This window comes from Heterocephalus glaber, unplaced genomic scaffold (assembly GCF_053883595.1).
Source record: "Heterocephalus glaber isolate CG9 unplaced genomic scaffold, H.glaber_assembly_v1.0 deba00000676, whole genome shotgun sequence".
NCBI lineage: Eukaryota > Metazoa > Chordata > Mammalia > Rodentia > Bathyergidae > Heterocephalus > Heterocephalus glaber.
Genome location: NW_028258156.1, coordinates 8,775,782 through 8,794,577, shown reverse-complemented (window position 1 = coordinate 8,794,577; position 18,796 = coordinate 8,775,782). Strand labels below are relative to the sequence as shown.

At 38.1% G+C, this 18,796-nt stretch overlaps 1 protein-coding gene across 9 annotated transcripts in view; it reads left to right on the top strand.

Moving 5' to 3' along the window:
* Window positions 1-18,796, top strand: part of Dnah11 (dynein axonemal heavy chain 11) — a 327,476-nt gene that overhangs the window by 76,420 nt on the left and 232,260 nt on the right. For all 9 annotated transcript variants that reach the window (XM_087206427.1, XM_087206426.1, XM_087206425.1 and 6 more), the window contains 7 exons: window positions 379-462; window positions 1,996-2,154; window positions 3,932-4,054; window positions 4,805-4,927; window positions 6,508-6,732; window positions 7,813-7,904; window positions 8,998-9,124. In XM_087206427.1, the coding sequence (XP_087062553.1) occupies window positions 379-462; window positions 1,996-2,154; window positions 3,932-4,054; window positions 4,805-4,927; window positions 6,508-6,732; window positions 7,813-7,904; window positions 8,998-9,124 (933 nt within the window). The remainder of the gene's footprint in view (window positions 1-378; window positions 463-1,995; window positions 2,155-3,931; window positions 4,055-4,804; window positions 4,928-6,507; window positions 6,733-7,812; window positions 7,905-8,997; window positions 9,125-18,796) is intronic.

Below are 18,796 nucleotides of genomic sequence, written 5' to 3'. Positions count from 1 at the left end.
TTGTTTATAATAGATGAAGATTATCTTGTGAAAGTTATTATATGTTACATGTAGGAGTATAAAAACCTGTTATTTAATAATTTACTTTTCAATTTATTCAAACTATGCAGGATTAAGTGATAATGATTACATATGTGGAATTTATCATTACCAAGAGAAATTAATATATCAGAATGTTTTAGCCTTAAGCTTGACATGTTCTGACAGTTTTTTTTGTTTTAGTAATAGGGAAGTTTTGACAAGTGTAGTTTATATTTTAAAAATTGTCTTTCCACCGGATGATAAGAGTCCCTGTGTGTCATCAGTTTATATATTTTGCTGTGGAGACTTGCTTTCACCAAATGTTGTTGACACTTTTATCTGCTTGCGCGTTTTCAGAGAAGCATTGATAATTGGACTAAAACCCAGTGGAGACAGATTAATGTGGAACAGATGGATGTAGAACTCCGAAAGTTTGCCAAGGCGAGTTCCATAACTGTCTATTACAACAATTTATCTTTCTCAGCACCACCTTCTTCTATCTTCCCTAACCTAATATCTGGTGTGTTCAGCTCCATGTCCTTATTTATATCAAATAGAATGATAACAGTTAGTATTTTTTTCAGTCTCAGCCAGTTGCACTTCTAATCAAGCCTGCCTTTCTGTGAATGAGTTGATAAAAGAATATTAGGGCTAATGAATTTATGAGAAGTAACTGTAATCATTTGCTTCCTATGACTTTCTAGAATGGAGGGAAAGGTTAAGAGTATCAAGGCTAAGGGCTCAGGCTTATGAATGAAGCCTTTGATTTCTTTCCTTAGCAACTATGAGTATTTTGTACCTGATTCTAGAATTTGGGACAACTAATGGCAGTATGCCACAGCTAGATTGATATGGAATATTATGATCTTTGTTGTTGTTGATTATGCCAGCATTCTAAGAGGGATCAATCTATACAGAACTTAGCTGATTTAGCCTGATAATCCCATAACCATATGCCCCCTAAGGAGAGCAGAACTTTGGATAAAGCCAACACACAGTTCTGAAAGTCAGTTTGAAAATGACAGGGCCTGTCAGGAATGGTGGCATGGGCTTGTGGTCCAGGCTACTTGGGAGGCTGAGGTGGGAGAATCCTACAGAGCTCAGCAGTTTGAAACCAGCCTGGGCAACACAGCAAGACCCTGTCTCAGAAAAAAGGAGTGAGGCCTTTTTCTTTCTTCGCATCCCAGTATTCAGCATGCTTGTCCCCGATTCGGTTCCGTGCTCAGCTCCTACAGCCTTTGCCTGGTTTGTTCTCTCATGTTGTCCCAGTCCAAAGATGCTAACTAAAATTTTTTTTTCCATTTTTCCGGATGTCATGAGGTCACTGTACCTCATTCCATACTCCCTGTTAATTTCCTCAATGACTGGATTATTCCCTACAGAGTGACAGCCCTCGCTCTCAACTGTAGGTCTTTTATTTTTTTAGACAACTGGCATTGTCCTTTTCTCTGCGCTAAAATTTAATTGCTTTAGCATGGGTTTTCTGATCCACAATTATTGATGTTCAATAGGCCAAGCAGAGAGCCAAATCAAGGGCCCTATTTAAAACATCTTAAAACCATGCAATATTTAAATGCAGAAACACAACATTTTAAAGCAACCATTTAAATGAGCCAAATATTAGAAAGTACCTCTCAGTAACCCAGATAGTTATGCCAATTTCCACTTATTTGTGTCAGAGGAATATGTCCGGCGAACTCTATTACTTCCCTACAGTTGATGTTACATGGGACATCCAGTTAGATCTTGTGAATAAGAAACTGGTGTAACCACGTAGCTTGTACATACTGGACTCAAAATATATGAATAAATAGATCCCTTTCCAGGTCTCTGATTTTAGTCCTTAGCCTATGGATTTTAAATACTTTTACTCTATTTCTTAAGGGATAGGTAAATGTGTGTTTATTCTTTTAAATGAGACAAGTTATATAATATTTTATCTAGGAAACTGATATTTTTCTACTTTTTCTTTAGGAAATCTGGTCACTAGATAAAGCTGTCCGTGTCTGCGATGCTTATGCAGGTCTGGAAGGCACTGTGAAGAACATGACAATCTTCCTGAGAGCCATCTCTGAGTTACAGAGTCCTGCCCTCAGGGATAGGCATTGGCACCAGCTGATGAAGGCCATTGGGGTGAGTACCCTGGGTCTTATTGAGTATTTCTGTGACCATGAAGTGTTATTCCTTGATTAGTATCATCTAAGATGGAATGGAATATGTGAAAAAGTCTAGTCCCATGCAAAAGGCCAAGCTCCTTGAGACAGCTCAGGACCTCTGAAGAGCCTAGTGTTCATCCCTCCCCCCTCCCCCCCTTATCTCCTACTGGCTAAGCAATCTCAATCAAGTCACTTAACCTTGGCAAAATTACGAGGTAGAAACCAGAAACAGCCTGGACTTGATGGCTCCAACTCTAATACTTATAACTTTGAGGTTTTAGGTTTTGTTTGTCGTATCCCCATTGTTCTTTCTATGAAATAAAAATAATGCATCTCCAATTTGATCACCAAGTCTGCATGCAAAGCATTATTTTTATTTATTTAGCTTATACTTATGTGGTCAGTGGTCAATAAATGCTCTCTGATGCTATTATTATTGGTATATTTCCCACACTATTTAGATTTTGTAAATAATTTAATTTATTCATCCAGAAAATCATATATCTATCTATCTATCTATATATATATATATATATCTGAGTATCTGCTCCTACCTCCTACGTCTTCCTGATATTTCTCCCAATAAAATTTCACCTTACTAAAGTCTCCATATAACCTATATTATGCCTTCCTGCAAGCTAGGAAAATCCTCTTAGTATAGAAAAAGTACCTTCCTCCATGCTGTCCCTAGGGCAGCAGGGCAGAAACTAGATTCAGTCTCCATCTGTCCCCTGGGCTGGTGTCCTTGCATAACTATTGCATAACCACTAAGGCCTGCCTCAGTACACATCTCTGCTCATTATTCTCTAGGGAAGACCTGGCTCCCATCAGAACTTGAGTGAAGTCAGAAGCAATGCAGAGATAGGGTGAACAACTCATCTGGTTTGTCCAGCACTTTCCAGGTACAGGTTTCAGGGCTGAAAGTCTCAACCAGAAACTCCTCAGTCCTGGACAAACATGGATTATTGATCACCTCTATGGAGAGAGATAGATGATGCTAAGGAAACAGGGTAGAGGGAGCTAAAAAGGACTGCTGTTTCCAAGAAGCAGAAACTGGATATTCTTAGCAGGAATGAAAAAGGAAATGGCTTTCTTGCAACTGTGTGGCTGGGTCAGTTCTCATTTAGCAGGGACATGGATGCGTTTGGGTATAGGAAGAGCTGATCGCTCCTTAAGAACCAAATATTATGGAGGTGAGGAGAAAGGGGTAACCAACAAGAAAATGAAGAGATGAATAGGAATTATTTTTTCAGATGTCAAATATGAATAATGACATTAGTATTTTTTTTTTTGCCTGGGAGCTAAGATTAAATTATTGATAAAACAAGGTTAAATCACGGAAGTAACCAGGAATTATATTCGGTGAAGAGAGCACTTCAGGAAGAAAAGACAAATGAGCTACTATATGATTCCTGGGATTTCAACCAAATTATAATAAATGAGGGATGAGATTCTTTTAAAATGGGTTTTGTGAGCAAAGGAGTTAAGAAATGTGCAGACAAGGCAAGGATATGAAACAAAGTAGTGTAGCGTGAGCATGGCAGAAACCTTGGCCTGGCTTCTGGAAAGTGGTGGCTCTGGAACTGTGAGTTACCTAGGAGAACCTGCAGTTGCCCGTACCAGGCAGAGATAGAGATATCCCAGCAGCTGATTGGAGTATGTTTTAGTTACAGTACATTCCTGTGACTATTGGGTAAAAGGAACTATCAGTGTATGTGGAATGTAAATTTTACCTTTTTCATCCTCCTAATCAGGTCACATTTTCAATAAATGAAGCCACAACTTTGGCAGATTTGTTAGCACTACAGTTACACCGAGTGGAAGATGAGATCCGAAGCATTGTGGACAAAGCAGTGAAAGAACTGGGCACTGAGAAGGTAGTGTCTTCAGGCCTGTATCTTTTTTACTAGGCTAATTTTGTCATTAGCATAGAATCCAGTACTGGGAGAACTCCTTTTGATATCTGGAGGGTGGAGACATCCCAGTCTGTTCTCTGCTGCTAGTTAAGTGACTTTAGCAAAAACCACAATCATTCTAAGTCACAGTAGGGGTTCAAAACCAAGGGGTTGACCCAGTTGATGATAGCAGAAAACACTTTTACTTCCTCTATTTTGTAGCAAGCCCACTCTAAGTATTTTATTTGTATTAAATAATTCAATCCTCTGAGATAGGTAAGATGATTATTCCTGTTTTATAGATGAAGAAACAGAGCTTTAGGGAGATACACATTCAGGCAACTACCTGTCACTTCTCTTGGGCTGATAATTTGTAAATAACATCTGCTAAATCTTCAGATAATCTTTTTGAGTTCCTTTCTGCTGTTCCTTCACAGTCTATTTTGGGGAAGGGTGTAAAACAGTCAATAAAATTGTGACACAATTACAAATACAAATACTAATTTGTATTATTGTGATGCTTGTTTCTTTGGTGTGATGCAATTCATTCTACAAACTTCATCACCGTGAATTATCTGGAGAAGAAAATTAGGCCAGTAATACTTCATATTACTTCGGTTTCTTTTTTTGAAAAAACTTCTAAAACACTTTTAAAATACTAGATAATAGCTAGGTATTTACACTAAATTAAACTTTTGTGTACAAAAAATAATCTATATTATTGATTACTAGGTTATTACTGAAATCAGCCAGACCTGGGCAACCATGGAGTTTTCTTATGAAGTTCACTATCGAACAAGTATTCCACTACTGAAGTCTGATGAACAGCTTTTTGAAACTTTGGAGCACAACCAAGTAAGATAGACAGTTTTATCATAGATTCTTAAGTTTGATGATTTTTTGTTTTTCCCAAATTCTAAGACTGTATTCAACATATACTTGTTTACTTGTTGGGTATCAATGAAAACAGGCCCCAGGTGTTGTAGGTACCACCTGGAATCCAAAGGTATGAACACTTGTTCTGAAAAAACTTGCACTTGAGAAAAGAGACAAACAGAAGGAATTCAAGGCATCCAAGAAGAAATAGAGGTTTTCTAATGGCAAAGAGTGAAAATCTAAGGAGTCCTTAAAAGGCGGTGGTGCTTATGCTCAGATGTGAGAGATAGGCTTGCATTCACCAAAAAAGGGCTATCAGGAAAATGTATTTAAGCAAGGAGGGCAATATTAGCTTTTTGGAATCATCAAAAACACCTGCCATTCAGAGATCACCGTAAGAGTTTAGTTTCTTTGGAATACAGGTGTGTGGGTGTGTGTAATGAAAAATAAGACTGCTAAGGCAGGATTGAGCACAGTATGGTTTATGTATGGATTTGAATTCTAAGATTATAGAGGTCATCGTATCTGTATGTGAGAGAGAAGAAAGGTACAAGCAACCGTTTGGAGGAAGTAATGACTGTAGCTTAGGAAGCACTTAGGAAGAGAAGTAATGACTGTAGCTTAGGAAGCACTTAGGAAGAGAAACCAGTATAGTGAGGTGATATTATAATTTTTGGTGTATTTAGCATGAGGGATATTTTTATAAAGATGGAAAGTTAAACCAGAGCCCAGCACAGAGGTTGACAGTAGCACAGTGGGTAAGGCTGAGAGATCATTGTTAGTATTTTGAGAACTGATGAACTAGATAAAGAGTTGTAAAGAAGATAAGCCCACTGCATATGGAGCCTTTGAAAAGGCTGCCTTCAGTGAACAAGAGGAGAAGAAATAAAAAATAAGCAGAGAAAAAGAAGAGAGAAAAGAGACAGAGAGGGAGAGAATAGAAACAAGATACTACAGTATCCAAGAAACCAAGAGATGCCTCCCACCCACCCAAAGAAGAGTGCCATGTGTTCAGTGTTTAGTGAAGGGGAAGAGGCCATTCTTCTCAGGGACTTCTGGGATTTCAGTGGCAGACAGTGATGAGCATTCCTCAGACCATGGGGTGTGAAAGAGCTGCAGAGCAGAGTGGTCCCCTGAAAAGAGAGGGAATGGAAGTGAAAGCCTATCAGGCTGGAGGAGAGTCTTTTATTTTTGGACATCAAAGTATATACACACAGTCTTGGAATAATTAACAGGCAGGGACCAGGGAAAGAGTGATAAAAGAAGTTTAATTCCTAAAGCTGCACTCCAGTGCATAATACTTTTTTTCTGCCTGCAAAGAGATTCATAGTCTACTTGTAGAAGACACATTAAATGCAATTACTTATATTTGTCTTTTTCTCTTTTGGGAAAAATGTTCACAAAAGTGTTATTGCCATTAGTTCACCTTTTAGCAAAAGCTTATTGAATAACTTTTCTGAGTGTTTATTCTAGGTCCAAAAACCCGGCAGTAAACAGAGCAGATACAGTGCCTCCTCATGCACCAATCAGCTATTTAAAATTCTTTGCCTCTCTTTTAGGTTCAGTTACAGACTGTTCTTCAAAGCACGTATGTGGAATATTTCATCGAGCAGGTTTTAAGCTGGCAGAATAAATTAAACATAGCAGACTCGGTCATCTTTACTTGGATGGAAGTCCAGCGAACTTGGTCTCACCTGGAAAGCATTTTTGCTTGTTCAGAAGATATTCAAATCCAGCTTGTGGAAGATGCCAGGATATTTGATGGAGTAGATGCTGAATTTAAGGTTTATAAGAAACAAGTTGTATTCTAGTCTAGCAATATAGAAGTTTGTAGAACAATATGAAAGAAATTTTGTAAAGAACCGTCATTCAAAGTATTATATTTATGAAAAAAGGTTTGTTTTTTTTCATTTCAGTAAGCATAGGTCAGGGAATTTTTTTCTGTAAATGGCCAATAAGTGAATATTTTAGGTTTTGCAAATCATACACTCTCTGAAACATTACTCATACCACCCAAGTAACATGAAAGAAAACATACCATATAAACAAATTGGTGTGGTTGTATACCAGTAAACTTTACAGACACTGAAATTTGAACTTATCATGACTTACATGTAATGTTATAACTTCCATAAGGTGCTATGCTTCTGTTGATATTTTCAAACATTTAAAATGTGAAAGCCATGCTTGTAGCTCATAGAAAAATAGAGTGGGCCCTATTTGTCCCACAGGGCGTTAGTTGTCAGCTTCCACAGTAAGAGGGACAAATAGATTCCTCTTCAAGTGAAAAATTGAGAAGGGGAAAATACTATTTCCAGTTTCTGTTTTTGCTTTTCTATGAGAGATATGGAGAAAGACACATAATAATGATAAACAATTTGAAAGACTTATAGCAAAGAATAGTAACTATATGTTTTTTGGGAAATAGAGGTTACATTTTTTTGGCCTAAAGCAGAACTCCCACCGAAATTGTAATTTAATTTGAAAGGATAGATTATTTAATAGTGGTATACTCTTTAAGATCCTGTGCACACACTCTTTTTCCTCTCTCCCTTTTTCTTTTAATCCTTTTCCTTTTCCCTCTTCATTTCCCTTTATGATTTTTTTGTTTGTTTGGTTTAGAAAAGAGAAATTCTGTCTGGGCCTAGAAAAGTGGTAGTCTCTACATTTGTTCTGATTTAAAAAAAACTATGTGATTATAGATTGTTTTTGAAGGCAAAAGCAGATGGATTGATGTCAGGTATTCCTAGAAATTTCCTTAACCTTGCTTTGTCATTGTAACTTTGTTCTCGTTTTTTAATCCCCAAAGTGGGTAAAAAATTGAGAAAAGAAATCTCTAATGTTCATATTATACTTTCATGCAGGAGTTAATGTTCAAGACAGCCAAAACAAAAAATGTTTTAGAAGCAACATGCAGACCTCATCTCTATGAAAAACTTAAAGATTTACAATACAGGTAAGAACAGAGCTATATAAAGTGATCAGTTTGCTGTATAATGTTATGAAATTTCCTTCACATACATAATAGTATTTAATATCATGTTATTGTAGATTCAGTCTCTACTAAATCATTATATAATTTTGCTTGTAATTGTCTAGTGGCCTTTTGCATATTAAGTCATATATATATATATATATATATATATATGGAGAGAGAAAGAGTGCTAATGTAAGTTCAAGTCTATTTCCCTTTCCCCAAAAGACTATTATTATAATAAAATAAAAATATTTTCTTATTAAGAGAATCAACATAACTGACCAATTCTTTCATCAGCTATTCTGTAAATACTGACTGAGCACCTACTCAGAAACTGGTATTGCATATTTATTTTGGCTTCTTTTGAATGTGTTTATTTTCCTTTCATTATAAATTATCCTTAGCATATTTGCACTTTTGAAACCTTTGGCCTAAGGGCCATTTGTAAAGTAATTTTCACTTATGATTCTACAACAGTTAGTGGCCACAGAAATATTTGGACTTTTGATTTAGAATGTGTAGATGAATGACAAAAATGAAACATTTGTCTACAGAATTTACTTATGTATGTTTAGCCATTAAATTTGGGAGTCTGGGCCACTTTTGCTTTGGTAAGGACAATAATGTGAAAATGATTCTGGATCTTATGATGCTGCTGAATATCTGAGAGAGGGTTTGGGGGATATTCTCTGGGGGAAAAAAGTACTCTAAGCCAGTTAACTTTTCCTAATGCATTTTGGCTCAGATTGAGCAATGTCAAACCCAGTCTTCATTTAAGAAGGGCAATGAGTGACGTAAACCCAAGTCTAATTTATATTTAACCTCAACTAATGGTGCGTGTGTGCATGCATGCGTGTGTGTGTGTGTGTGTGTGTGTGTGTCCTTCCACTTGGCTTGATTTAAGCATTACTCGTGAGCAGGATGATAGCATTAAAGAGAAGGAGGAAGGTGGCTTGTCCAGCAGTGAACTCATTGTGATGAATGGGCAGATAATAGGATCTGGGTCTGCTCAGTTGAAGTGTCACTCATTGAGTGGCCAAGATGTGCTTAAAAAGATTTTCCATTCATCTAGGCTTTCCCTTTGTGAAAAAGCTCTTGCTGAATACCTGGAAACCAAGCGGGTAGCTTTTCCTCGCTTCTACTTCATCTCCTCTGCTGACTTGCTTGACATTCTCTCCAAGGGAGCTCAGCCTAAACAGGTAATATTTTTCTGAAAGTCTCATGTTCTACTGTGTTAGCTAAGGAATGCCCCAGTTTCTCTGTCATTATCAGATGCCATCTGTCATGTCACATGTGCCAGAAATGAGGAAATCTAAAGCTAAAATTCCCATGCAGCAAAAGAAGGACATCAGAGATGATGCTGTCCAAAGTCAGCAGAGTAGCTGCCTAATATTCAGTAAAGCAGTGGGATATTGAATGCATAAGTTTTGGGTCCTGAAAAAAGTCCAGAAGAAGAAATACAGGTTCCAAATCCCCCAGGGTTCTGGAGCAGGGCAGGAGCATTCATTGCCTGGGCAGTAGCTTCCCTTGGGGAAAGTGGGTCACCTGGTGGAAGAAGCTCATGCCTGGTACTTTCTTCCTCAGCTCTAGGGAAACCTTTATAATTACTAAGTTGGACTAGTTTTCAGTGTTGGCAAAGCTGGATTTCTATAATTTCAGACTCAACCTCTAACTCTCATTTTTTCTGTGCCTACAAAAATAACCACCTATCTGCTGATTTCCATGTCAGTATTTAAAGCAAATAAAAGCAGATATTATCTTTTGTCATCTGAGAGCTCAAAGATAAACTTGTATATATTCTAAAATACTCCTTCCTATAAACTTTGAGAGGAAGGGGCCTCTCCTTTAGACCTATTCTGTTGTTCCCACTCACTTTTTTCCCCTCCCCTTCCCCTCCCTGTACAAAGAATTGAACCCAGGGCCTTTGCACTGAGCTATATCCCCATCCCTTTTTATTTTACTTTAGTTTTAATTTGGAGATAAAGTCTTGCTGAGTTGCTAAATGGTTCGGTCTGGAGTCAAACTTGGATCCCCTTGCCTCAGCCTCCATAGTTCTGGGAGTCCTGTACTGCCATTCCCAGGTTATTTTTTCCTTGTGAAAGCTAATGTTTGTGGTTATTCCTGGAGTAGACTGTATGTGGCTGATTACTTTGAAACTGAAGCTTGTGCTTTATTACTGTGGAGTTTTGTCCATGTCCTTTTGCTCAGAAAAATTCTTTTATGCCATTTTCTTTGGAATACGTGTCTCTCCACACTGTAGTTTCCTGAATTGTGCAGTTCCTTGTACACAATATCTTATTTCTTTCTTGTTCACCACTTAAGTTTGAATCTAAATTTTGGATGGCTGTTTGTGTTGCTTATAATATAAATGAAATTGTGTTATTAATAACAGAATTGTTGTTCAACTTTGGCAACTGTTTCAGGGATTTCACTCTTAGCGTTTTTGTTTGGTTTTTATGCATTCATGCCAACTCTCACATGGCTTTGTGGATAAAATCCCACTGATCAGATTGAGTAGGAATGCACTATCCATCCCTTACATATTTATGTAACACATAATTGTGTGCTTTTTTACAAGCTCATTGCAAACCTTATGGTGCTAACCACACTTATACTTCAGTATTCCCCTGTGCATATCCTCTAGACTGCTCACTGGAGACTTAATAAGGTATAGGGCATCATAGGCAACTCCTGGTATTGTTTCCAAAGATCTTTCAAATTCAAATGCTAAAATGGATTTTCACTGTGTAAATTAGAATAGAGGTGCATAAGTCTGTAACTAGGATAGCATTCTCTTCCTTCTGTCCTAGTTCTTTAAATAAAATAAACACTTGTATCACTGGCTTTTTGAGCACTGTTAGTTCCATGCAATTATGAATCCCAAAGGTGCCCTACTGAATCTCTTTACACTGTGATCTCTTTACAGTTTATAACATCTAGGGCCAGTATCATCATAATTTCCTGGTCCTCTTTTCTCATTAAAAAAGTGAATGAATAAACCAAAACCAGCTGAGCAGGGTCTAGTTGGAAATTCCTGCTCATTTGCATTTGCTGGCCAGGCTTTCACTTAAGCATTTGGAGTTGGAGTTGGAGTTTGCTGCCCTCCTCCGTATTTATCAGAGGGAGAGATGTGATCTGTCCAATGTTGCTTTTTGAAGGACAGGCTGAGCAACAAACCCAGAGACCAATGAGTGCTGAGCACATGATTTACCCCATCCCCTCATTGCCTGTTGTTAATGATTGAGCCTGCTGCTTGGCCAGCAGTGACCCTCAGTCTTCACACAGCACAGTGAGGATCCTCTCAAAGTCCTCTGGGAGCACATATACTACCCAGGGGTATAGGTGCCAGAGCCACCTATAACCCAGCTCTCCTAGTTGTTTCCCTTGCCAGTGTGACCAGCATCTCATTACATCTCTTTCCTTCCTTCCCTGAGCAGATGTCCAAACTTGGCACACATGGATGTCTTTCTTCTTGTAGGCTCCTATAGTGTCTGAGTGATTCTCAGCTCCTCTCACTTGACCTTGGAATGGAGATTGGGGAACCACTGATTCCTCTTCCCTGCAAGGAGCGAGGGACAGGCCATTGCCTCTGCTCTTGAATGATAACTCATAGTTCTGAGGACACCTCTTTCCCTTCCCATGTCCCTGCCACACTTGTCCCAGAAGGTGGGTGAGGACAGGGAGTTGGGATATATCTCACCAAACCCTGGAGGGACCACCTGACCAGACACATGTCCCCTATCCTCAGGTTGTGGGCACACCTGATGCCTCACTGTCCTCAACTGAAGCTCCAGGCAGCTGCTGAAGAAACAGATCACTCCACATATTCTTGTCACCTTCCTTTCAGATCATCAAAAAATATTCATGCTTTTGCCAGATAACACGTGGGCTCGCAGTGTATGCGTCCCTGCTGGCAACTTTTTTCAGACTTCAATCATGTATCGTATATATACACAGTATGTACATATGTATGTGGTCCTGTGGATTGAACCAGGGCCTTCACACTGAGCTATATTTTTTATGTGGAGACAAGAGTATCACTGAGTCAGTAATTTATCCAGGCTGGGCTTGAATTTATGATCTTCCTGCCTCTTCCTCCCAGAGTGCTGTCATTACAGATGTGCACCAACCAACCCAGCTAATGATGTGCCTTTTATATGATGCTTTTTATTTTTATAGCATGTCTTCATTTTTTACATAGCATTGTCTTCTCTATTATCAGTGTGTCTTGTTACAGTAATCCCCCCCAACTGCCCCATCGTAGCACTGTAATTATACTCTAAGTCCTGGAATTTCACGGTACCTTCCTCAGAGCTAGTACTAACACTCCTTAATGAATGACCAGTGTGGAAGATGTTGAAAAGATTTTAAATTATGAAACTGAACATGAAATTATGAAACTGAACTGAAATTATGAAATTATGAACTGAACAGCATGCTGATCTCCAAAATCACTCCCTGCTGTGCTGATAAATGCAGGCAACAGGCTGTTTATGCCCTGCCTGGGAGGAGGCAAGTATTTCTGCTTACTAGCTAACCAGACACACCTGGTTTATAGTTCTTCTAATCTGCCAGTTTTGAGGTGATTAGATTTCTAATACAGTTTGACATTTTGTGGAGATTCACACTCTTTCAAACTGTGCGCGAAATGTGATTTCGCTGATATCTTTTTGCTATGCTACTTAGACTTTGAACAATTCAAATTCACATAAGATACTGTCACACTAACCATCTATAGTCTATTATTTAAAAAAGTGGTACATAGAACTGCAAAGTATTGCAGCCTTTGTGGTACAAATAACCATCCAAGAAGGACTTGGAGCAGGGGATTGAGAAGGAGCAAAGGGCAGTTTATGTCATGTACAGCCACAGCCAGCATCCATCCCTAGAAGTGGTTTGGCAGGGTCACTGTGCATTCTGAGTTCTTGGTCACTGACCGTGGAAAAGGGAATGCTTTTGGCAGTTATGCAGAACAGTGCAGCCTTGCTACACTCTCTTAGCATCTTTGCAATATCAGAATCAGTTTCAGACCACCACACAGAGCCTTTCCATCACTGCCTTTTGTGCTGACATTCCTGAATGTGCTTCCTGTAGTGTGACTGAGATAACAAGGCAGCTCCAGCCTGTGGACTAACAATGCAATTGCCCCATAAAAGGCAATGTTTGTGGCCAGATAAATGCATCCTGGCATCTTGTGAATGACTTGAATTCTTCAGCCCCCTCCTCTACTCACCCACACTCAATTTAAGAGTGTTGGTCCCAGAGAGAGTTCTGAAGTTAATTATGGAATTTGATAAGTCTGAGCAGCCGGGGAGGTCTGATACCTCTTTAGCCTCTGTAACCTCCATTCTATGAGCAGAAGTTTCCAATTGAAGACATTGGGGTTGGACTGTTAGAATGATGCCATTTGCTGTGTCTAGAAAGCCTTCAGTGATTATTGTCTGTGGGTAAGTTAGGTTAAGGTCAAGTTTTAAATCCCTCCTCCAATCCTGAATTCAGGCTGACCTCCCAAGGGCATTTATTATCTAAAGGACTGTGAGCCTAACTTTAGAGGTAAAACTCTGGTTGGTGCTGTGCAAATAAAACTTAAAGATATACGTGCAAAATTCATAGTCATGGTACAGTAGTCATGTACCCCTGTATATTCCATGAAATACATCTCAATACATATCAAGAATTTCTGATGAAAAATGCAGCTTGAGATATGTTATACATATAAAATATACACTGGTTTCAAAGACTTATTACAAAGAAAAGAATGTAAAATATTTCATTAATAATCACCTTAAGATGACAATATTTTGGATGTATTAGGTTAAATATATTAAAATTAAATTCTTTTTTTTTTTTACTTGTTTTAATGTGGATGCTATAAAGTTTCAGTGGTAGAAATTGAGATTCTCTAAGAGGACATGATCAAAAATACATATACTCAAGAATTAGTTTTTACATCAAGAAATGCCCTTTAAGGGCATGAGCACCAATCTACATAAAAGGAAATCTGCCAAGCTGTCTTTGAAGAAATCCCCTAAATTACAGCACTGAGACAGATAGCACTCAACTGATACTTCTAAGAGAGCGTAAACACTGGCATTCAGAAAGGTGCTTGTGAGAAGTGGGCTTAATGTTAGATGATATAAAGCACTGCTGGATCTTCAAAGAGGCAAATAACTAAAATGCACATTTCCACAAGCATAGTACGTTTTTATAGGGCAGATTCCATTTGGTTCATTTTCATGATAGAGGAAAAGTGTCTCCATACTGAACTCCAGGAATCGGGGTAACAGAGTTCTGTATCCATTTACAGTGTGCCACAAACTTCAGTGTCAAGAGAATATTCTTCTTAACACAGAGGAAAAGGGCTCTATTACTGATGGTTAGTTGAGGGCTTGGAAAAATTAATTTTAATTCATATTGATACCATACATGGGGTTCTCTGACCCAGTGATAGTAGACATTGAAAATGAGACCAAGAAGTATAACTTAGGCAAAACTTTTGATTGAGAAGAAAGAGAAAATGGTGAGGAGACTTCAGCTTGAGAAGAAGAGCTGAATGGGGCACAGGTCTGACGGAGAAAATCAGACCAGCCCACTAACAAAGGAGAGGGTCCAGCTTCTCCTGGGTTGTTGGGGCGGGCAAGGGTTTAGTTGATCATAATATCAGTTCTGATCCCTCAAGGTGACTTCAAAGAAGTCTTATCTGGTTCTCATGAGGTGATTGCTCCTCCTTGCAGGATGATCTCACCATGAGGTGGTCTGCCTGGACAGGCTCTGCTGGAATCTAAGGTGACTGCGGTTTTAGGGCAATGACTAGAGATTCTAGATGCCACTCCAGGGAATCTGGAATAGGACATTGTAAAAGTTGGATGTCCCCAAAAATCTTGAGAATACCTTAAGCACCTTGGTATCCTCAGTCTTTGAAGGGGTATAAGTTAGATTAAGTAAGCTTAGGGCTAATAAACCTTGTGTATTATTAATTACTAGTTTTTAGACATACTTCTTAAGCAATTAATATGCCTGTGTGCAGAGCTGAGCAGGGATCTAATCCACAGTTTAAGGTGATACAGGAAGCAGATACAACTTCAAGGCAGATATTCTAAGCTTTACTTAGCTTTTAGTTACCCATTGGGCATCTGAAAGCCCATGTGAAGAGTCATTGCCTTTAGCAAAAGCACCTTTTAAGTGTCTGTCTTAAAATGAAACCCACACAAAGAAACTTCACATTCCTAGAGGAAGTAGAAAACTGGAGGGATATTAGATACCTAAAGGGGAGGAAAGGGTTGTCCTCAAGTTTAAGTTGGGGCTGAGAAAGGAATGGGAGAGAGACAGCAAAAACAGATGCAGTAGATGATCACGGTTTGACTATCGGGCCACTGGCTGTATTTTTTGTTCATTAGATTAGCAAGGAACAGAAGCTGCTCCCAGATGTGTAGTTTGTCACAGATGCTGCCAGGTGAGAGCAACTGTGCTTGGCATACCTCACACACACATTATATTTCAAGTGGCTGTCTTCATAAAGAGAGAGCCTGACACCTACAGGTTTAGGCATTTAAGTATGTGATAAGAAAATTAAAAATCTAGTCTTTAAGTATGTCATAAATTATATATTCAATGGAGATTATTCTGTATTATCTTCTCAATGATTAATATATAGTTCATCACAAATTGCATAGTAATATATAATCTTTTCATTTTGTGAATGTGTTACCACTGCTTAGAATTCTTCTGTATTTCTGTTACTGGAATTCTTTCAGTGCTAATTTATAAATTACACAGCAATATTAGGGTTATTATAATGTGGGATTAAAGTAAAATGTCACCTTAATGTTTATAAGATCTAAAAATTAAATGTTAATATAAGATCCTTCCAGGAAGGGCTTCTAGGTACTTCAGCCTTGATTTGATGTTGCATAATAAAGATTGTTCAGTTCTAGCTTAAATTCAGTAGGCGTTTCTCCCAGCAAACTAGTGTCCAGAAGGGAAGAACAGAGAGGTTTGCCTGACGTTTAGTGCTGTGCTTCCTCTTGACACATTCGATGACTCATGGATGTGGTTGGGTCTCACAAGCTGGCCAGAGCTTTGCTCCATTTCATAAAACCTGAAAGGAGAAAAATAAAATACTAAACTCAGGTCCCTCTAAGAAGATACTATCCAGAGAATAAAACAGTGAGAAATGGTTTTAAGAAATCATTAGATATCAATTTTCTGGGGTAGAAGAAAAAGGAATCTACCATATACCATATGTTGCATTCAGTTCTAAAAAATAATCAATTCTAAGTGGATGTATATCTAATTGTGAAAGGCAAAATGGTGAAGTGATAAAGAATATGTGGGGAAGGATAGCTTCATGATCATGATATAAACAAAAAATTCCTCAAATTGAATGCAGAAGTATTAACTCTAAAGGAAATATTTGGATTTAATTGTGTTAACATTTTTAAATTTTTGACTTATGAGCAGATACTGTTTAAGAGACTAACTGCAAATCACAAAGATATGTTTTTCAAAAGACTCCTATATTGAGTGTTTAAAAAGCTCATATGAAGAAACAAAGACAATCTAGAATAAAAATAGGCAAAGTACTTATACAGGCAGTTCACACACACAGCTAGTAAACAAATTAAATGTTGCTCATCTTCATAAGTCATCAGAGACATAAAGATTAAAACTACACCAAGAAAGACTCCTGCTTCTGGTTGGGGAGGTGGAGAAACAGAAACTAGATTTACTTTCCTGGCTGAAAGAAAAACTTGAACAAGATATATGAAACAGTGGCTTTCTAGATAGTGGATATCATGCAGTGGAGGGCAGTGATTTCTCATGGTCTAGAAACAAAAAAGGGGAGCTCTTGTTTGCTGCCCTCAGAGAGTTTTCAGGCCAGAACATGCAAAGAGCAGTTGGTGTGACCTGGAGTTTGCAGAATTGAATACCAAAGAGGAAAGGGCTGCCCTCAGACTTACAGAGTGATCAGAGTGCTGATTATGTGAGGAAAATACCCACACCTGGCGAAAGAGTCATCTAGGAGAAAGATCCATCTGATCCATTATATCTGTGTGAGAGAATTAGAGGTAACAGTTTAAATATTTTTACATTAGGCTAGGAATAGGGCTTGACTGGAAGTTCTTTTTATGGATAGAGCACTGTGAAGGTCTTGCTTTGTTATGGGGAATAATTTGCTCTAGATTAGATACCGTTCCAATCTTTCCAAATTTTTTTCAGCCAAACAAGTTTTAATAGGGAAAAAAAAAATTTTAATAGCCAAACTCAAAAGAATTAAGCTGTTTCCAAGTAACTTAACTGCATTTTAGAACAAAATTTAAATAGTATAGGAATGAGAATATTTTCAGCATCAAGCAGGCTAAAGTGCACAGTGTCTAGCATCTCTTTAGAGATTACTGGGCTTGAGAAGAAGTAGAAATATTCAACTCATAAAAATGGAGACAAATCAGCAAATCAAAACTGATCCAGAGCTGACACAGATGTTAGACTTGTAGACAACGACATTCAAATTATTACAACTGTATTTCATATGTTTAGAAAATCCAGCAGAGATATGGAAAATACAGTAGTACCTCAGTTAACAATCTCAATGCTCTTCATGATTCTGGTCACAAACTGAACTGGACAAGGACCGAATCAAATTTCTCTGTAAGGTCAACGTTGAACCTAATTGTTGAATTTGATTTGATTCTCATCCAACTCTGTGACCAGAATGGTGGAAAAAAATCAAGTTTGTGAACTGAAGTAGCACTGTATAAGAAATTTCCATATGTATAATTGGACTTCCTAATGTGCAGGGGGTTCAGGAAGGTAGTTACAGAAAAGGTGTAAAAACCAAAAGTTTTACAAATTGATAGAAAGTATAAATTCATAAATTCAGGGCCGGGGATTTAGCTCAGTGGTTTTGCCACCTGCTGTGCAAGCGCAAGGACCGGAGTTCGATCCCTGGTACCAAACCCCCCCCCAAAAAAAAAAATTCATAGATTCAAAACAATACACCCAATAAGAAACAGTAAAGAAAACTGCACTAAATTGTTTAAATTGGTTAAACCCAGTGATAAATGAATCTAAACATCATCCATACAACCACAACATGTACAAAGAAACGTGTAAGGATAACAACAGACTTCACATTAGAAGCTATGCAAGTGGGTAGGCAGTGGACCAACACTTCAAAAGCTGCCAACCTGAAATTCTTTATCCAGTGAAAAATAGCATAGCAAAGTAAAGATGCTTTCAGACATTCAAAGGCTGAGAGACTTTATAACCAGCAAACTGGCACTACAAGAAAAGTTAAAGGAAGTGCTTTAAACAGAAGAAAGATGACACCAGATGGGAATCTCAGTCTACACACACACACACTCACATAATGAACACTGAAGTGTTAACTGCATGTAACTAGAAGACACATTCCTCAGAAAGCAGATGGTATAGAATAGAAATGTTGACTCATATAGACATATGTTTATATATTTATTGGCTCTCTTGATTACTATGTTACTGCTTTGCATCTCAGAACCTCGATTTCCTTATATCCAAAATGAGAAAACAGTAGGTACTGACTTTTTGATTATTTAATGAGGTAAAATAAATTATATACAGAACCAATAATAACTTAACATATAATGAGAATGGCCACATTTCTTCCTCACCCTGCAGCCATGCCCCTTCAATGTGATTCTATAATTTTTATCAAGGGCTAGTCTGTTTCTGCATTTGGGTTGCCATGTGCTTGTTTTGGTCAATATGTCATTAGCAAAAGTTTCTCAAGCTCTTATTCACTGGGCCTTGCCCTCTTGCTGCTTTTTAGAAACCCATGACCACCTCAGCATGAATGAGTTACTAGACTGTTGGGTAATAAGCACATGACC